The sequence below is a fragment of the Neopelma chrysocephalum genome, unplaced genomic scaffold (assembly GCF_003984885.1).
Source record: "Neopelma chrysocephalum unplaced genomic scaffold, ASM398488v2 Primary Assembly neopelma1_108, whole genome shotgun sequence".
In the NCBI taxonomy this organism is placed as follows: Eukaryota; Metazoa; Chordata; class Aves; order Passeriformes; family Pipridae; genus Neopelma; species Neopelma chrysocephalum.
The window spans coordinates 275238-293132 of NW_020897773.1; the positions used below are offsets into that span (position 1 = coordinate 275238).

At 40.2% G+C, this 17895-nt stretch overlaps 1 protein-coding gene across 5 annotated transcripts in view; it reads right to left on the minus strand.

Moving 5' to 3' along the window:
• Positions 1-1686: 1686 nt before the first annotated feature.
• The window catches only part of TMEM63A (transmembrane protein 63A), a 33200-nt gene continuing 16991 nt past the window's right edge, over positions 1687-17895 (minus strand). For 4 of the 5 annotated variants that reach the window (XM_027696557.1, XM_027696560.1, XM_027696556.1 and 1 more), the window contains 11 exons: positions 17513-17650; positions 15581-15734; positions 14714-14820; positions 12925-13011; positions 12244-12306; positions 11170-11332; positions 9939-10044; positions 7918-8085; positions 4418-4533; positions 3385-3454; positions 1687-2795 (listed from right to left, as the gene is read on the minus strand). In XM_027696557.1, coding sequence (XP_027552358.1) covers positions 2611-2795; positions 3385-3454; positions 4418-4533; positions 7918-8085; positions 9939-10044; positions 11170-11332; positions 12244-12306; positions 12925-13011; positions 14714-14820; positions 15581-15734; positions 17513-17650 — 1357 coding nt within the window. In that variant the 3' untranslated portion in view covers positions 1687-2610. The remainder of the gene's footprint in view (positions 2796-3384; positions 3455-4417; positions 4534-7917; positions 8086-9938; positions 10045-11169; positions 11333-12243; positions 12307-12924; positions 13012-14713; positions 14821-15580; positions 15735-17512; positions 17651-17895) is intronic. The other variant, XM_027696561.1, reaches the window with a different exon arrangement.

Consider the following 17895-nt stretch of genomic DNA (forward strand, 5'->3'; position numbering starts at 1 on the left):
CCAATATCCACATTTGTTGAGGCTTCCATCCCTCAGCTTTTCTCTAAGGCTCAGTAAGGAATGCAGGGAGTTTCTTGGGCTGATCTAATTTTATCCTCTCAGAGATATCCACCAGCATGGAGGAATGAATTAGAGCCAGTGCAGTTTCCTAATTACTTCCACCTCTCAGAGAGAGACCCAAAAGGTACTAGGGAAGCAAGCACGACACAGCAAAGATGATAAACCAGCCTGTAATTTGTGTTGCTATACACTGAGATGCTGTGATAATTTACTAATAGGTGACCCCAGCCTTTTCTCCAACTGGTGCATGTCCTAACATCATAGACATTTCTATGAGTTTAACTGCAACAGAGTACAGTGGCAAGCAAGAATGGCTGCTACATGATAAGTGGAATAGGCAGGTGGTTTCCCCATCAGACATGAGAACTGGTTCCTCAAATGCCAACAATTACTATTTAGCAAGATGTAACTTTCCATTACCTAGTAGGTTTTCCGTATTCTACATCTGAAGTGCCTTAGCATGACTGGAGGTGGGTTTATTCAAGTTCACAGGAGAGATGGCCCTGCCTGTACTGAACTCGCACCAGCCACAAGGGGCTTCGTTATCACAAAAAGGAAATCAAATCATTCAAGGAGCTTCTGTCCTCAATATGACACATAGAACCTCACAGAGAATATCAGAAGTCATTTGTTCCAAAAAGTAAGTTATATCACAGGGCATAAAAATCCCACAGTGTCAGCAAAGTAAACAGGTCAAGTGTGGTAGCTGAATCATTTATTTGTTTCCTCAATTAGTACACACACAAGCATCCACTGCTGCTGCAGACAGCTGTATGAGATGGGGTACTGCAGCTAGAGATGAGATGGAACAATCACAGACTTCTGATCTAATTAACACAATGCGCTGCCTCTTCCTTCTGACCTCACATCTGCATGAGAAACTCTGAGCCAAGTAAAGAATGTGGAGTCTGTTGGTTTTCTTTTTTCTTGGTTTGAATGTCAACCTTGAATTGCAATGTGTACCGAAGGTACACACCATCTCTATTAGCATCATGATTGCTAATAATCAAAAGGCACACTCATATGCCCAATCCCCCAAGTAAAATGTATCACTGAAGTGAGAGTATGAAGTAGTCTGTCACAAATCCATGACCCCCACTAAACAAGGCTCCTCACTTGCCTTTTAATAACCGGGAGTTATGTGTACCTTCAAGTAAAAGATGGGCTTGTCATTAGGGGGGATTGGAGCTCTGCAGGGTCCTTCTTCCAGTGGGGCAGATCTCATGCTCAGCATTTGTCCAGAGTGCTGGTGTCAGGAAGCTGGAGCCAGTTCTGCAAGACACTGAACATCTGCACACTCTTATTTATGGCACAAAGTCTCCTTCAGTCTCACAACGGAAAGATGTTGCTGCTTCACAAACATGCTAGAAAAGGTCAAGTTCAGGAACTAACAGTTTAACAACGAGCAGGCAAACAGAGGGCTTGGCAGGGTCAAAACCTTCTCTTACAGAAAGGTCACCAAGATTCATCCCCTAGAGAAATTTAAAAGGATTCATATTTCTCATGGGATGAACTGTCATTCTAAGGCTCGTGGCAGAGCTTTTATGAACAGTTCACGGCCATGCTGTGAGGCAGATAGCAAAGACTGTTTCAACACACAGAGAAAAGAAATCAAGACAGCCTGAATTTTTTCTGAACTCAGTGTTTTATTGCTCAGTGAGTATTAGTTACACTTTGACACATTGCACTTTAGAATAAGTTGGCACCTATGACATAATTTAAAAACCTAGTATCTTACAACTCATATAATTGCCACTATAGAGAAAACCCAGAGATCTGTCATTTTGACCCAAGATTAAAAGAAAGATAAAATGTTTACATCCTTTGCTGTTGGCAGGTGAACTTGCATTGTGGAAGGCCCTTAAAAATAGTGAAGAGAAACTAACAACCTAAATGCCCTCCAAAAAAATATATAAAAACAGTATCAGATAAATCACTCCCTTCTTTACACCAGTCTTTTTGCTTTGGTACTTTTAGTACCCAAGTGCACAGTAATTCCCTCATCTCTTTCAAGGAAAAAAGTAACATGCTCAAGTCTATGCTGACTACTTTGGGTGACAAGAGACTCCCACACACCATTCTCAGAGCCCATGCAAACAGCATTTTCATCAAAAGTGACATTGTCTCAGGATTTAACACATCCCAAGAGGTTTATAAATAATAAATGTTGGGGTTTTTTTTTAAAAAAAGAAAGAATTACTTTGAATAAATAAATGACAGCTCTAATAGCTGCATTTGCTTTGGTGACCACTTATCTATATGCAGCATAAGTTATTTTCATAAGGCAAGTGATGAGATAGCATAAGTGAAGTCCCTGAGGATCGGCATCTCCCTGTTCAACACATTTGTTTCACAACACGTGTAGACAGTCTGGAAAACAATCAGTCCCAAGGCATCTGCTTTTTAATCTCTGAGCACAGCTGCAGACCACACAATGAATTATTTCTGTACCTCTTCTGCAGGCAGGAATATGTAAATAAAACAGAATACTTAGTAGGTGGTGGCAGGGAATCAGTTCTCCTAAACCTGGACCAAGTGCTCCACCTTGTGTTAGTCCTCGGCACTCAAAGCGAACCTTTCGACGCCTGCTCGATAATTGCAGGTCCAGCGGAATAGCTTATGTCTCCTTCTGCCTGGGAACAAGTGTTGTCCATGGAGCCATATGACTGCTGCTCCTTGTGGGCAAGCACCGTCGTTTCTGTAGGGTAAGGACGCAAAACTTGGGGGACGTACATCTGAAATCACAAGCATTAAGGATTTTAGTCGTCTCTCAAAGTATAATGCTGGAATAATTCACCCAGGGTAATTTTTCCCCTTGACACTCTTCATCTTTTTCCCATTCTTCACTTTAACACCTGAGGCCTTTTGCACCCTGATGGAGGCTTCCTGGTGCAACACTCACCTGCACTTGAGGACTGTGGCACTAAGGCCTTTCCTTCTACCTCCGTCCTACATCCTTTTCAGTGACATGGCAAGTAAGACCTGTTTCATGTCACAACTTTCAAAAATCAAAGCAGCAGCACCTGACTGCATTTGGCAGCTGTCCAGATGTGAGGCTCTGTCTGGTGCAAGGCACAGAACACAGCATACAGAGCTGCTGGAAGGAGCGTGTCTCAACGACTCCTAAAAAGTCAGCTGAAGGTACTTCTGGAACACCACCTGGGAGCAGTCAAGGAGTCCAGCTGCAGAACTCTCAGGTCCCACATGCATATGGGAAAACACACAGTCCATTTAGCCTTATATGTCCTACACAAGCTCTTTGGTAAGCAGGGTGAGCAATTAAGTTTTTCTAGGAAATATAAGAGAATATTAGTAACTCTTAACTTCTTACAGAAGGTGTTGGGACGGTTGGTACATCTGGGTCACTTCCTTTTTCACTTTGTGTGTCTTCTATCTGTAACCAGCAACAGGTAGAGAAAGGAAGAGAGACAATATCAAATTAGTGAGAGAAAGTAATACAAAGAGATCGTAAGTACCTAAAAACCTGCACAGACAGACCAGTGCTGGTACTCTCTCCTCCAATCCTCTTACTGAGAATCATAGAATGGTTTGAGTTGGAAAGGACCTTAAAGACCATCTATTTCCAAACTCTCAACCATGGGCAGGGACACCTTCCACTAGACTAGGTTGCTCAAAGTGCAGTCCAACCTGGGTGGGAACAATTCCAGGGATGGGGCATCCACAGCTTCTGTGGGCAACCTGTTCCAGTGTCTCAACACCCTCACAGAAGAGGATTTCTTCCTAATATCTAATCCAAACCTACTCTCTTTCAGTTTGTACCCAATCCCCTTGTCCTGTCATTACATGCTCTTGTGAATAGTCTCTCTCCATCTTTCTTGTAGCCTCCCTTCAGGTACTGGAAGGCTGCAATTAGGTCACCCCTAAGCCTTCTTTTTTTCCAGGTTGAACAAACCCAATTCTCTCAGCCTTTCCTCATAGGAGAGGTGCTCCATCCCTCTAATCAACTTGGTGGCCCTCCTCTGGACTCACTCTGACAGGTCCATGTCCTTCCTGTGCTGGGGACCCCAGAGCTGGAGGTGAGGTCTCACCAGGGCGGAACAGAGGGGCAGAATCACCTCCCTTGACCTGCTCATCACACCACGCTGCTTTGGATGCAGCCCAAGATACTTCCATGCTTCTCTTTGCTCTCAAATTCAGTTCCTGCACACACTGACAGACTTTCCACTGTGCTAAGCAGCCCATCCCTACTACAAGCCCTCTTTAGCCATCTTACCAGATGGACCTTTGTGAACACAGACATTGCCAGAGAGAAGGCGTGGACAACCCAGCAGGAACAGCTGGTGCTACATCAAGCAAAGAGGGAGGTGCTGAAAGGCATCAGGTATCCATCACTTACCTTATAATTCAGTGGACTCAGGTACTTGAAACAGCCAAAACAAGTGTAAGCCAAGCAAATAACAATTGTGATGTTGACAACGAGGAAGGTAAACATGGTCGTAGGTGCTTTAAAGCCTAGAAAAAATATCCAAAGAATACAATATAAAAATATATAGCAGAAAAAAAACAACAAAACCAAAACAAACCTGTATTTATCCTCCCCATTTTCAAAAGACTCATGAGTTTTTTTTTGTCCTTATAGGACTGGGCAGCCCACTTCCAGCCACAAACAGGAGAACTTCACCATGCATGAAGCTCCTTGACTGATAAAACTGCTGAGCAAGGTGTTCTCCCAGCTTTTTTAGAGGCCAAGAAAGGCTGCTGCAATACTTAAATGATAAACAAGATGCAGAGCGATTTTTCTCCTCCCCTGTCAGTGATCCATTCTGGACCCAATTCTAAAATACTTTCATAAATGATCTGTGAAATGTAATATTAATTACATTTATTAATAATGATGACAGCACCAAACTGGATGGCTTGCAAACAGCTCAAAGGGTGGGGGGAAAGAATCAAAATTATCTTGGTAGATAAGACCACCCCACCTGCTTTCAAGGATCAAAACAAATAACAAACAGCAACATAAAAGTATATGTAGAAAACTGCAAATAACTACAATTTGGAAGGAAAAATGAAATGTAGGTATGAGGGATAACAATCCTGTAGTGCTGCAGAATACAACTACTGATTACAAGCTGGAAAGCAGTCAACAGTGTGATGTTATCACAGAACACGGGAAGAGAAGAAAATGAAAAAAAAACAACAACAAAAAAAACCAACCTCCCCCACACAAGTCTCTGGTACCTATACAAAATAATTTAATGCCACTGAGCCTTCAACTTGAGCAGCCTTGTCTACAATAAAATATGAACAGAACTAGGAAGAATCCAAGGAAAATGAACAAGAGAAGAAACTAAGTAAATACTAACTAAACTGAAAGTTTCAGTTCAGAGAGATTGCAATAAAATTATAGGAAAGGGCATGGTTGCAGCCTCATGGTTGCAGTATGGAAAAAGCTACAATGATTACAGTGACTTCTTATTCTCCAGATTCACTATGGAAATATTCTGAAAAAGTTAATCTCATTTTGCAGCAAAGACTTGAATAAGATATTAGGGAAAACAAACACCACCATGAAACCTAGCTGTTTCCAAGCTTCTTCAGTCAAAAGATGCAACATCAAGCCTCAAACATGTTTGTGGTAATCCCAGCATATGCAGTGACAGAACAGACAAGTTTTACATTTCAACAGATTATATAAGCCCCGCACAGGTCTGGTCACGGGGGGAAAAACACCGTGCACATGTGAAAAACATAACAAAAAAACCCCTACAAACATGTCACTCTTCAAGTCAAAAACAGAAGTGAAAAAAACTCCCTACAGGTATTCTGAAATGTCCTTCAGAGGAGGTTGTTTTTATAAGCATAGATAACACCAGTATTTACCAGCTGGTGAGGCGTGTCTACATCCAAGCCGAAGTACGGTGTGAGCCACAAGGCAAATAGCAGAGATCAGGGAAGAAAAAGTCTTCAAGATCAGTTTTTCCTGCCCTGGGTCCTCAGGGCTCTTCCCTGCCAACAGCTCTAGAGAACATGGGACTCAAGTGACTATCCCAGGACACAGGGGTTGAACCACAGATAGTACTGTTGCCTCCTCTGTTGTGAGAGGCCCAGTGGTGCCGCAGGTGTTGGATGGATGGATGGATGAATGGATGGATGGAATGAGAGCCAAGGAAGAAAACAGTAACTGAGAAGGAAATAAATGACACCAGTAGAGCCTATCACCTTCTGTATGCAGTCAAGAGGTATTTGATCCTGACTGAGGACTGGGAGAAAGGTCTTTCCAGCTTTATGTAGATATCAGGAGTGAGAAAACAGAGTATTATCACTGGACTCTGCAGCCAGACTGAAACACCCATATCAGGCAAACTATAAAAGTCAGTGACTAAGCAATCAAACTTTACACCATAAACTGATCTATTTTGCAGATAAGGAAGCAGAGCACTCTTACCCTTCCTTCCTTCTCTTTGGCACAAGAAGCAGCAATGAAATCAATGACAATGAAATAAAAATATCAAGTTCCTACCTCTCAGACTGCCCTGTACACTGACAAACCACCAAACAACATCCTGTAAACAGGATCTTCTACACTGACCAAGCCAAAAGTGATAATCCAGACTGTATTTTCCATTATTACAGTGTGTGACAAATGATGGTTTTACCACAGATGCAGAACTACAAAACATTATTATAAAGATTTAATTTTTACCACACCAGGATTTCCTTCATTATAATTAGAGATGCATCAGTTGCTGCATGTTTGGAGTTGATTTTTCTAAAGCATGCTCTAGAAATTCTCCTATCAGAGGACACAGACTTGTTGGTCTTCCTGGTTTCAAAGGCAGCTTTCAAAACAAGGGGAAAACCAAGCTCTCAAACATACCAGTAATGCAGGAACATCTGCTCAAACCCAAAGACAGCCCGAAGCAATAGTTCTGAATGACTTTCACATCCACAGGGAGCTTTCCCCATAGCTTTAGCTATCCCTAAAGTTAGATGACAGCCTGCCAACAATACCTTTCTGACTACTAGCATGCTAGAAAAACACAATGCATGGTCATTTGTCATAAGGGCACAATACAAGTTCCCAAGAAGGGAAACTCAATTCCTTCCAGTACCACTGACATCCTCGTTCCATGCCAAATGCTTCCTCCTGTATCATGGATAAAAAGCCATAAGCTGTCTCCTACCTTCTCTGACATTAAAGCTGTTAATACACCACAGCCAATAAAATCAATGCCAAGTATTTGCAAAATACAGAATGTCCCTATTTTTTAAATAAACTTCACACAAAACATGAAGTTTAAACTACAATATGGGGAAAAGAGTCACCATCTCACTGCAGTCTTCCATGTAAAGTTTGATGGATGATGTAGAACACTGTATGACCAGCAAAAGGAAAAAAAAATGCTAAAATGTTGGCTAAGTGACACAGCTGTACAACTGAGGCAGTAGCCAATTTGCACAGGGCAAATTAAACTTATGCACAGCCATAAGTAGTACAAATGCAGGTAGTGAAGCCAGAGGCCATCCTACTACAAAGAGCTAATTCTGAACAGATTTTTTGGTTTATGTAATGATTTTTACTGTCTGTTACTCCAAAGCCCAACTGGCCAATTCAAATTCTACAGATTTAAGGAATCTCCTGCAAACTGAAGAAACATGGAGCTCCATGCTAACAGTTTAAGTTAACATATCAGCCATCTCCACCAAAGGATCTTATGCAAACTTGTGTAAGCTGCAAATCCTGTATAGTTGGGTGCCACAGGTAACACCATGAATTCCCCTTTATGGAAGCAAAAAGAAAAGCCTAGAAAGCTTCTGAAACTGCACATCTAATTTAGGGAGGCTGGCAAGAGAGCTGGGAGCAGCTTCTAGGGGGAAAAAGGTAATACTTACCTAGCCGCAAAAATGAATAAAAATAGAGCCAGAAAAGGCAGAGAATTGGAGCTGCAAGGGCCTGATTCACAGCTGCAAAGTGCATCTTCTTCTCCAGCTTGGCAGGGAGATAGGCATAGTAAATGTTATGGCGGTCAACCATGTGCTTCAGGAGTATGTATATTAAACCTGGAAGGGAAAATGGGAGAGCCAAGGAAAGGTTGTTGGAAACTTTACAAAAAGCAGCAATTCTGTGAGATCTACATTAACCAAGTGACTGAAAATCTAGATACCAGTGGTGGATACAGCCCAAATATGAATGGGGTACAGCTGCATGACAGCACATGCTCCTCAGGTTGTTGCATCCCCATCCCTCCCCTCTCCACACATTTCTCTGTGGCTCCTCTTGTGCTCCCAGGGAGAACCCAGAGCTCCTTCCTAGTGCTGGCACATGAGGCCAAGCCAGTAGGGAAGACTTGCTAACTCCTCTACCGCTGTAGTGGTAAGGAAAAAAGGTCTGTCAGTGGCTTAACTAGCCACTCAGCCTTCAGCACTTTCAAGTCAGTTATTCCTTATCCCAAAAAACAGCCAGCAACTGCTGTGGCAGCTATGAATTGCAACAGCTCTGGTATGCAGTAGCACATTCAGATATTTACAACTGCACACAAAATGAAATGTAAGTAAACATCAATTACATTTGTTACATAAAAATTGGCCACATTCTCCCCATAATAACGTTGTTGATTAAACCAGTTCTGAACAATATCTAATTTAGATAATTATCTTGTATCTAGCTCTGTGAAGTTTTGAATTAGAAAACGAAAATACCAACTATATAAAATTATTTAGTACTACTTATGTCTGATAAACAGATCTCAAGTGGAAATATCTGTAGCTGTTGAAATGATTCTTTATACGTAATTCTTATGACAGTCTACAATCTCTGTGAATGAAAGACGAATGAAAATAAGACATAGCTCATGTCAAGAGTCACTGAAGATGGACAATTGTACACGAGTTCTAGACAGATGGCTAAGTTTCTTGCATACTCATACAGCATTTAATGGCTGATACAGGAAGACAGAGGTAATCAAAGCCAGATATATAGGCAATTTGAGGCAGAAATGTTGTTTCACTCATGAGACAGAGATAAACCAACTGAACAACTAGAAAAAGAAGGTCTGTGACTCAGATCTGGAGACCTTCTCAAGGTCCTACAGGACTGTAGCACCATCTACACCACAGGGCAGCTGCGTTCCACCCATGTGCCCTGAACCCCGAATTAACTGGTTTTCTAAGCCAGGAAATCTACCAGAGTGTACGTACAGCATTTCCTTTTTGGTCAAAGGGCAGCTATGGGGTTCACCTAGACCATGGCCCAGCAAAGCAGCCAGCAAGTTGTTAGGTCACATCCCTGTGGTCAGCACCATGGATCATACAGCTGTCCATAGCACAGTGATGACCACAGCCCCTTTCCTCAGTCTCATTCAGAATGTGGAATTTTAGATAAATGGTTTGCAACACAGAAGAGCTGCAGTAGTGTAAAGTACAGGTAGTTTTCTAGTCTTATTTTTGTGTGTTGGCCCAGCTGGGATGTACATACGTAAGACAAACTTTAGGACAAAAGCCTAAAGGATTTGGGGATCAGAATGTCTTGAGTCAAGTTTGGCTGTTTAGAGTGGACTTCCAGGCTGGGTACCCTCTGCAGCTTGCTTCTCCCAGACCTCAAGAACCCAGAGCTAAAAATAATCCCCTCATCCCCAAACCTACCTAAACCCCTAAACACCACCAGAGCCAATACATTCAAATTTAAGAAATAAAATAAGCATCTAATAGACATTAAATACACTCTCAACTTCTAAAGAGCTATGTAATTCACCATCTTCTGCACTCTTTTTCCACAAGAAAGGAAGGAAACTTGGATCCAAGTCCTAAGCATTATCAGTATTTGAAATGGAATAAGAATGCAGAGCTGGGCCTTGCAAAACTCCCACATGCCCCACCTCACTCCCACGATGCCCACAGCTCATCAGAAAACTTACCAAATGGGACAATGATGGGACATGTGAGGCTATAGGCCATGATGACAGTGAACACACACAGCATCCAGGCATACATTGCTCCAAATTCATATTCAAAAGCTTGTTGCTAGGAACAAAAACAAAACACCCAAAACTCTCAAGTCATCCATCAATGTGTCAGGAGTTAAGAATAGATTCACTAACACAACAATTCACCTTCTCTTATTCTCTCTCTGCAAGAGATCAATTATTTCCCTAAGAGGCATAAATTACATAATGAGATGAAGTATTATGCATTTTAAGTATCTGCACATACAGAAAAGATGCTGCTTCTTCAAATGCCTTAAAGTAATTCCTCGGGTAATTTATTTGCATCTACAAGAAGCAACTCCTTAAAACCACAAGGCAGAAAATAATAGTGTCAAACTCAGAACTTTCATCTCATGGCAGATTCCGCTGAAACTGTACTGTTCCTTGTGCTGGCTTTTGCAGTAGGGAAAGCTCAAGATATCAAAGCTTTAGTGTGGTAGCATTCCCACTTTTTCCTCTTGGGATGAGGAAATCAGTGTAAGCCATTTCAACCAGAGTAAGGGGTAATATAGAACAGAAGTGAATGTTTAAAAGAATCTTTTAGAAATGGAACCCACCAATCCACTAAAAAAAAAAAAAAAGAAAAAAACAAGGAAATAAGAAAAGGAAGAAGAACAGGGGCAGCTGTGTACAGGTTTAAGTTCCCATTGCAACACCTGGAATTTCAAGCTGCAAGATGACACATCACCTGGAAGTGAAAGTCCACCACTTAAAATGGAATATAGGCAATAAGTATTTAGTTTGCTAGGTGTATGATCAGATTAAGGTTGTGCACTGTGTGGGCTGACAGAAGAAACTAACTATAGACAGATTTGAAATAAAAAACTCCCTGAAGTTTAGACTATAAGATAAAATCAGAATCACCCTATAAAATCCAAATCATAAACTCTGACTTAGAGCTATGAAGAGAATAATACCCGAAGTTGGGGTATTTTGGGACTTTGATTTTTGACCATCTCTGACTTGAATAAATACCTCCCCATTATCTGTGCTGCAAATGAAGGGAATATGAACCTGCCATGGATAAGCAAAACAAAGGCCAAAAAAAACCCAAAAAAACTGTCAGGAGATGAAAATTAATGTTATGAAGGATGAGGGTTCCCACTGTTTCTGATAAGGATCAAGCATTCAATTTTCTCTGGCTAAGGAGGGGCTCTCATACCTGTTTAATATTTTTCCTTTCTGCTGTGGACTTGGCCATTATCATGCGTATGGTGTAAAGGATGAGGCCGGGCAGGCGCAGCAGCTCCATCCCATTGCCAACAAAAGCAGAGGCAATGACATAGTTCACAAAGAAGGCTCCCTGGTCAGGCAGAAAGACACACCTGGAAGGAAAGACATCAGACACTGACTGGAAAGCAGACAAGCAAATATAACGTGTGCAATGGAGCCCTAAGCACTAGACACTATAGAAAGTGGCTAGAAGACTTCTGATAATCTTGGGATTATCAGAAAGATTAGGAAAGTGTATTGCACAGCTATAAATACAGTGAGTGTAGTATGTAAGAGCCTGGCTGAGTTGCAGTACAGGTGAGGAATAAACTGTTCACAAAAAGACTTAGCAGTCTGATGGGTGGTTGATAACAGACAAGAGCATAATTTGATGTCTGCAATAGCAACCTAACACAAGATGAGATAAGACTGCAATAGAATAATTGTCTCTCCAAATTTAGTCTCTCCTAATTGTCTTCCTGTTACTGATTTTGCAGCAGCATTTGGAAACCTATGGCCTATTAATTGCATTCTATTCTTTCCCTCCAGCCACAGTCACAAGAGCTTAGAATAACCAGTATCTGCAAATTCTCAATGCTGGTGTAAAAACATACATATTTGTTAAAATCAAGAATCCTTGGGCTTCAGAAAGAGAACTGCTGCAGCTATTCGGTCTCATTGTAATCCTTGGGAAGATCCCCTGTCCATGATATGCAACAATCCTCAGCACAATTTCTGGTACCTTCTCACTTGCATCATACCATCCCATCCTTTCTTGTCACCTACTAAATTTGTAAAGTTTTGGGAAAATAACTGTCTCTTTATTGAAAGTTTGCATACATTAGGTAGCAGGAAGAAAGTATAGATTTTTGCATAGCAAAACAACTTGCATTCTCTTCCCCTTATTCAGATGCTCAGCATCATCCCACAGAGTAGCAACCTTGAGCAAATCTGAATAAACACTAACCAAGGCTAGTCAACAGCAAAAAAAGTATTTCTTTAGCAAAGAATTGCTAATACTTACTCCAGCCTAACTGCAGAATCAGATGATTCTCTGTCAAACAGCCAGCGGAAAAAAAAATCAAGGCTGAAAGAAAGATGATTATTGTAATTCAGTCTCCAACAGATTAACACTGCATAAAATTGCTTCTCTTTTTAAGTAGTTAAAATCAAGATAGTGCATAGGGAGAATTTAATCAAATCATCTGAACACTACTTTAGCTTTATCACAGTTACTGATTGCTAGAGATAAGAAAAAAGATACAGAATCAAACAGAATAGAAATATCTACTTCATACTAAAGTTTTAATCATTCTTTTTTAGCAATTATTATACAGATAGGACAAATACATGTCCCCCAGTTAGGCAGGGAAACAGTCAAATACTGTAGAGGTGGAAAGAAAAGGACAACTCTAACTCAAAGACACAGTCAGGAAACCGGGTTCTGATGATGGTGAGTATGGGCAACTTTCAATTATTCATTGAGCTTACAAGTCTTAAATTTCTTTGTAAAAAGTTAGGCTTTGGGAACTTTAGGTGCTCTGATGCAAAATGAACATTGAAATCTAATGCATAATGACAATATAACCACACGTAACTGGAGGGGAGTGGGGGTACATCAACTATACCTCAACTAGAAAACACAAGTAAGATGCCTCATAATAAAAATACTCAACCATTACTTTGTTAAACTATGACTCTTTACCTGGTCAGACCAAGGGAGGGCAGAATCAATACCATGAAGATCAAAAATATGTAGACTTTATGCATCATTATTCTGTTCTCTGCAGATCTACCAACACAAAAAGTCACTGAGTAAGAAACTCACATGAAACACTTTCACATATGAGGGATCTTGGCCAGAGAATGTCAGCACCTGTCAGACTTCCAGCTCCCCTTACCATATCACATTGCTACAACACGCTCACAAAAGAAACATCTTTTGAGATATTCACCAATTTGGACCAAGCAGACTTTTGGTATCTTCTTGAACATTATACTGGACTCTGGATTAGCATCACTACAGGTTCATACCACAAGCACGGGGATGGTGCGACAGCCACAGCTGGTCTCTTGTCCACAGAAACTCAATCCTGCAGCAGCTTGTAAACAAACAGCTCTTCAAGTGTCATGCCAAGAGGGATTAGGCAGTTTGTAGAAGGGCACCACTGCCAAGAAACCAGACACTTACACAACCTACTTAACTGTCCTTGCCAAGCGGCAAGTCTTCAAGAACAACATGACACTGCTCATGCTATACCCCTACTACAGTAGCAGGAACATCGATCTGGTGACACACTGCTGCCACAAAAGTGGAGCCATCACTATAAACAATTCAGACTGCTGAAGGTGGAATCTGATAGGGCTTTAAAGCCACAGAGGTTTTGTTATAGGCTCATGTAGCCCTTGGGCACTGCAAGACGTGTCAGTGTAATCATACCAATGCTGGAAATCAAATCTGTGGTCACAGATGACAAATTTTAATAAAGTCACTAGTGACTTTGGAAAACTATTTTAACTGATTGAGAAGGGCTCAAAGTTCATGTGCATAGTGTAACTACCCCCCAAAAAAAAACAATTTGATGAAGAACACACAACTGTGATGAATAAAGAGTAGATTCTGGATACTATGTCTTAGAAAGGAATGGTACGAAAAGTTCAAAAGTGAAAAATAATTGACCTTAGAATACAAAAACAAACCAAAGAAATGGCTACAAGCTTTGTGGATAAAGATTGAGTGAAGTTTGAGTGAAGCTGGGATTCAATGTGCAGTACCATGTTTTATCTGACTGCAGGTAAACTGGGCATCAAATCTGGTATTCCAAACCAAGCTGTGCTGAGTATTCCAAGTTAGCAGCACATCACTGAGCTTAATGTCTCTAGAGTGCTCTGGTTGTATTTGAAAATCTTATATCAACACATCTGCTGGGCCTTGGTCCCATAGATCTTCTCAGATCACCACTAACAATATCCAATAGCAATTGAGTTGTGCACCAAGAGTTACCATTTTTGTCATGCCAGACAACAAAAAGATAGATGCCCCTTTTATAAGTAGCATGCTAAGAGTTGGAGCACTTTCTGTCAAGTGGGATTCTAGGATTCTGTGATGTACTCAGTCTGGAGGGTATCCAAACCCACATGGCCTATTTACCCAGAGAGCAAGCTAGTTATGGGATCAGAGGCACTTCCCATGCTCCTGTTGAAGCTACACATCCTGAGCCTGATCACACATTTTTTTCTGATAAAACAGAAAGAGAAGTGGGGTGGGGAGCAAGGGGAAGCATAAGCAAGTCATGTGGTTAGATGACATTTGCTGTATGGGTTAAAAATCACTTAAGTCCCAAAGTGTGGTTGTAACACTAGAAAGACAAGAACATGACATTCCCTGCTATGAGAGGTCTGCAGATTTAAGAGCTCCATGAAAGACAAACACTGTCTTCATTTATTTTAGTTATTCAGCTGGTAAGGCAAAAACAGAAGAAAAGCTTGCTTACTTTGTCCAGTGGGACTCCAGCAAAGTTGAGTAATAGACAATTGTTGGTAGCAAAGCTGAGAAGGACCAAAGCAAGAGCGTTGGGAAAAACTGGCTGACGATGGGATTCTAGTAGGAGAAAAAAGAAAGAGTAAGTATTAAAAGCATTTTAATGCAGTTGTGGTGGAACAGAGGTTGCGATATTTTGCTTTTTGTAAATTATAGCAGGATGAACTGGGGAAATTATACTCAGGTGGTCTTAAACTGAGCCGTGAGTGATTAGCACTGCTGTGCAAGACAAAAAAACAAAGTAAGATTGGGAATTAAATTCCATGAGAGTGCAGTCTCACAGGCAGTCTTTATGTCATTTACACTAGCTTGGGGAGGTATTTAGAAAGAACAGCTTGCAGGAGACTTCAGCTGCAGTCAAACTAGGATCCAATATATATATATGCTATGTTAATTTGAACCCAGCAAACAAAATAAAAACAACATTTTACCTCAGAGTTTAAAATCTGAATTCCTCCCATCTTATCATAAAATTCAAAATACCAGTTGGACTCAAAATCTCATTTTTTGCAAAGCTTTTTGACTACAAAATTTTGCATTATGTAAACATGGAATGCAAATTTTTACCACAAACAAATAAATATTTTAATAATATAGAGTTTTGGGTGAAATTACTTCAGACTACTATCCAGGAATAAAAGAGGGCTAAAGATCCAGTTCTGGTTGTTTGTTTTTCAGTAAGCAGCTACATAAAACAATCCTGGGAATTTCAACTGAATTTGACTTAAAGGTGTATAGTAAGAAAATGAAACTACGTCTATCAGTTTCCCAATATTTTGGTTTGATACACAGCTATATCCAAACGTATGGTGGTACTCACATTAAGGTAGTGAATAGGTTTAGTGACATTGAACTTGTCCATGGTTGAGATGATTATGGAAGGAGTAGTGAGAAAAAACAGCACAATAAAAAGAAGCAAATTAATGCACACCCATCTAAACCACCATTTCAGTCCATGCACTGAAAGATTTTTCCTGGAGAAAAAAGTAAAAATAAAGAGGACATTAAAACAAGCAGTAAGCATTTGCTGCTAAAAAAGATATACCCTATCTGTCAAGTAGCAGGTGGCACTGCTTTTTGTAAATTGAGCTTTCAAAGTTACATAACAAAGCACTACACAAGTTCCAGTTGCTATCAGAAATAAAGAAAACTGCAGCCTCTCTTGAATGATAACATAAATTGTGCTTGCAGAAGGACATACTCAGTCTTTCATTACAAAAACATAAACGTGTAACGTAATTAAGGTTTGGGATGAAACACTTCTGTTCACTAATGCAGAAGTACTAAACAAAGAACAAGAAGAGACAGAGATAGAAGGTACAGAGAACTTCTGCAAGAAGAACAGCTATCAGAGGCAGAATCTACCAAGAAACTGTGATTTGAAAAAAAATAATTTACAAACATGGCATCTCTTCCTGCTATATTAAAATAGCAACTGCAGATTTTAAACATGTAAAGTTCTTAAATGTTATCTGAAATGGTTCCCAAAAGGACTGGAATGATTTGAACTCCAGCCAAAGCCAAGTATTTACAACAGACAAAACAGGGATACAGAGGCTTAGTAACTTCTTAATTATGACAAGTCTTTTTGTGAACTTCGAAAATCCCTGTGCTTCCTCTTCTTCAAGGGGGAGGGAAGAGAAGAAAAAGAACAGGAAAAAAACCCAACCCAAAATATCAAAACCCCACCATCTTTCCCTCTTAGAGATGTTCAGAAAAAAGTTTTGCAGGGGCTTCAGTCCACTGAGTCTCACAGAACAATTCCTGTGTCCAGTGCTTGAAGAGAGGAAGAGGAAATGAAGCACATACACATGGAAGAACCCTTTCATGAAAAAGGCACATTAAACCGACCCTACCTGAAAGCAGCTTGCAAGAGATTTTTAATTCATATCTCAAAATAAGACTGCTGCAAAAGACACAGCTAAGAATCATAGTTGTTTACTTCTTGGTTAAAGATTCTGTACTTTATTCCCAACTGCAGAATTGTAGTCCTAGAGAAAACCTCTCAATTATTAGAAATTGATGGCATAATTACCTTAAGAGTCATTTTCTGTTAAAATAATTGAGAAAAAAGTGTGCTTTAAAAAAAAATTACATGCAGGTGAAATACAGCGACTTGTGCCTATCTGTGTTTCACTTGCAGTTTTGGGTTGGGCAATAGAAATGTCACAACAAGTTCATTGTTACACAAAGAAAGGATTATATTGACCCCACCCGAAGTTATTTGCAAAGCAACTGGAAAATGTTTAGATCTTTTTTAGCCTATAAGCATGACAGAAGGCAGAACAGGAACAGTTTAATTCACAAAGCACTTATCTGGGAAATGTACTGGATTAATAAAGATGATGTTAGAAGACAGACCAAAGTTCACAGAGTAGATCAAGTTATACTTATCACATGTCAGCTCCAAAAACTTGGAGGACACTTAGCACTAACATCAAGTTGTTTTCCTCAGATCTCAACAGCAAATATGCACTAGCCTCCAAAAACGGAAATTCTGAGAGACAGACACTAATAAGCTTAGGGTTTTTTTAAAATCTGGGGTGGCAAAACTCTAGTCAGCCTCAGAGAGGCCTCCCCAAGGTCAGCGAAGAACAAGAGTAATGAAAATAAAGAGGCAGATCAGCCACATTCAAACACTACATAAAGCCCTAGTTTAGGATTAAAGAAAAATGCACTCATCCCTGTTTCTCCTATGCCCATTCTAAACCTACATTATCATCAATAAATAGATGTCAGACAGGATTCTTACCAACAAATATTCTCAGGATAAGGAGCATATCTAACCTCCCAGTTTGACACACACAGGTCCTTGCTGTAGGATGATGGCTGGGGCTCTCCTTTACACTTAATACTCTGACATTTGCAGGCATTGAAGTCTTTGAGGATGCTGTAAGGAAGAAGAGGAGGATTTTTTCCAAATTTTTATACCTGAAAATGCTGAATATGTAATGAGAAAGACTGGGAATAATGAAGAAGGGTTTTTTTATTTTAATAACCTGTGATCAAGATAGTACTTAAAAAGCAATGTAATACATTTTGCATTAATGACAACTATATAAACAGTTGCTACTACAGGTCTATGAGATCTGTTTTGCTGGAAACAAAAAGCAGCCTTGGTTTAAACTGTTCACT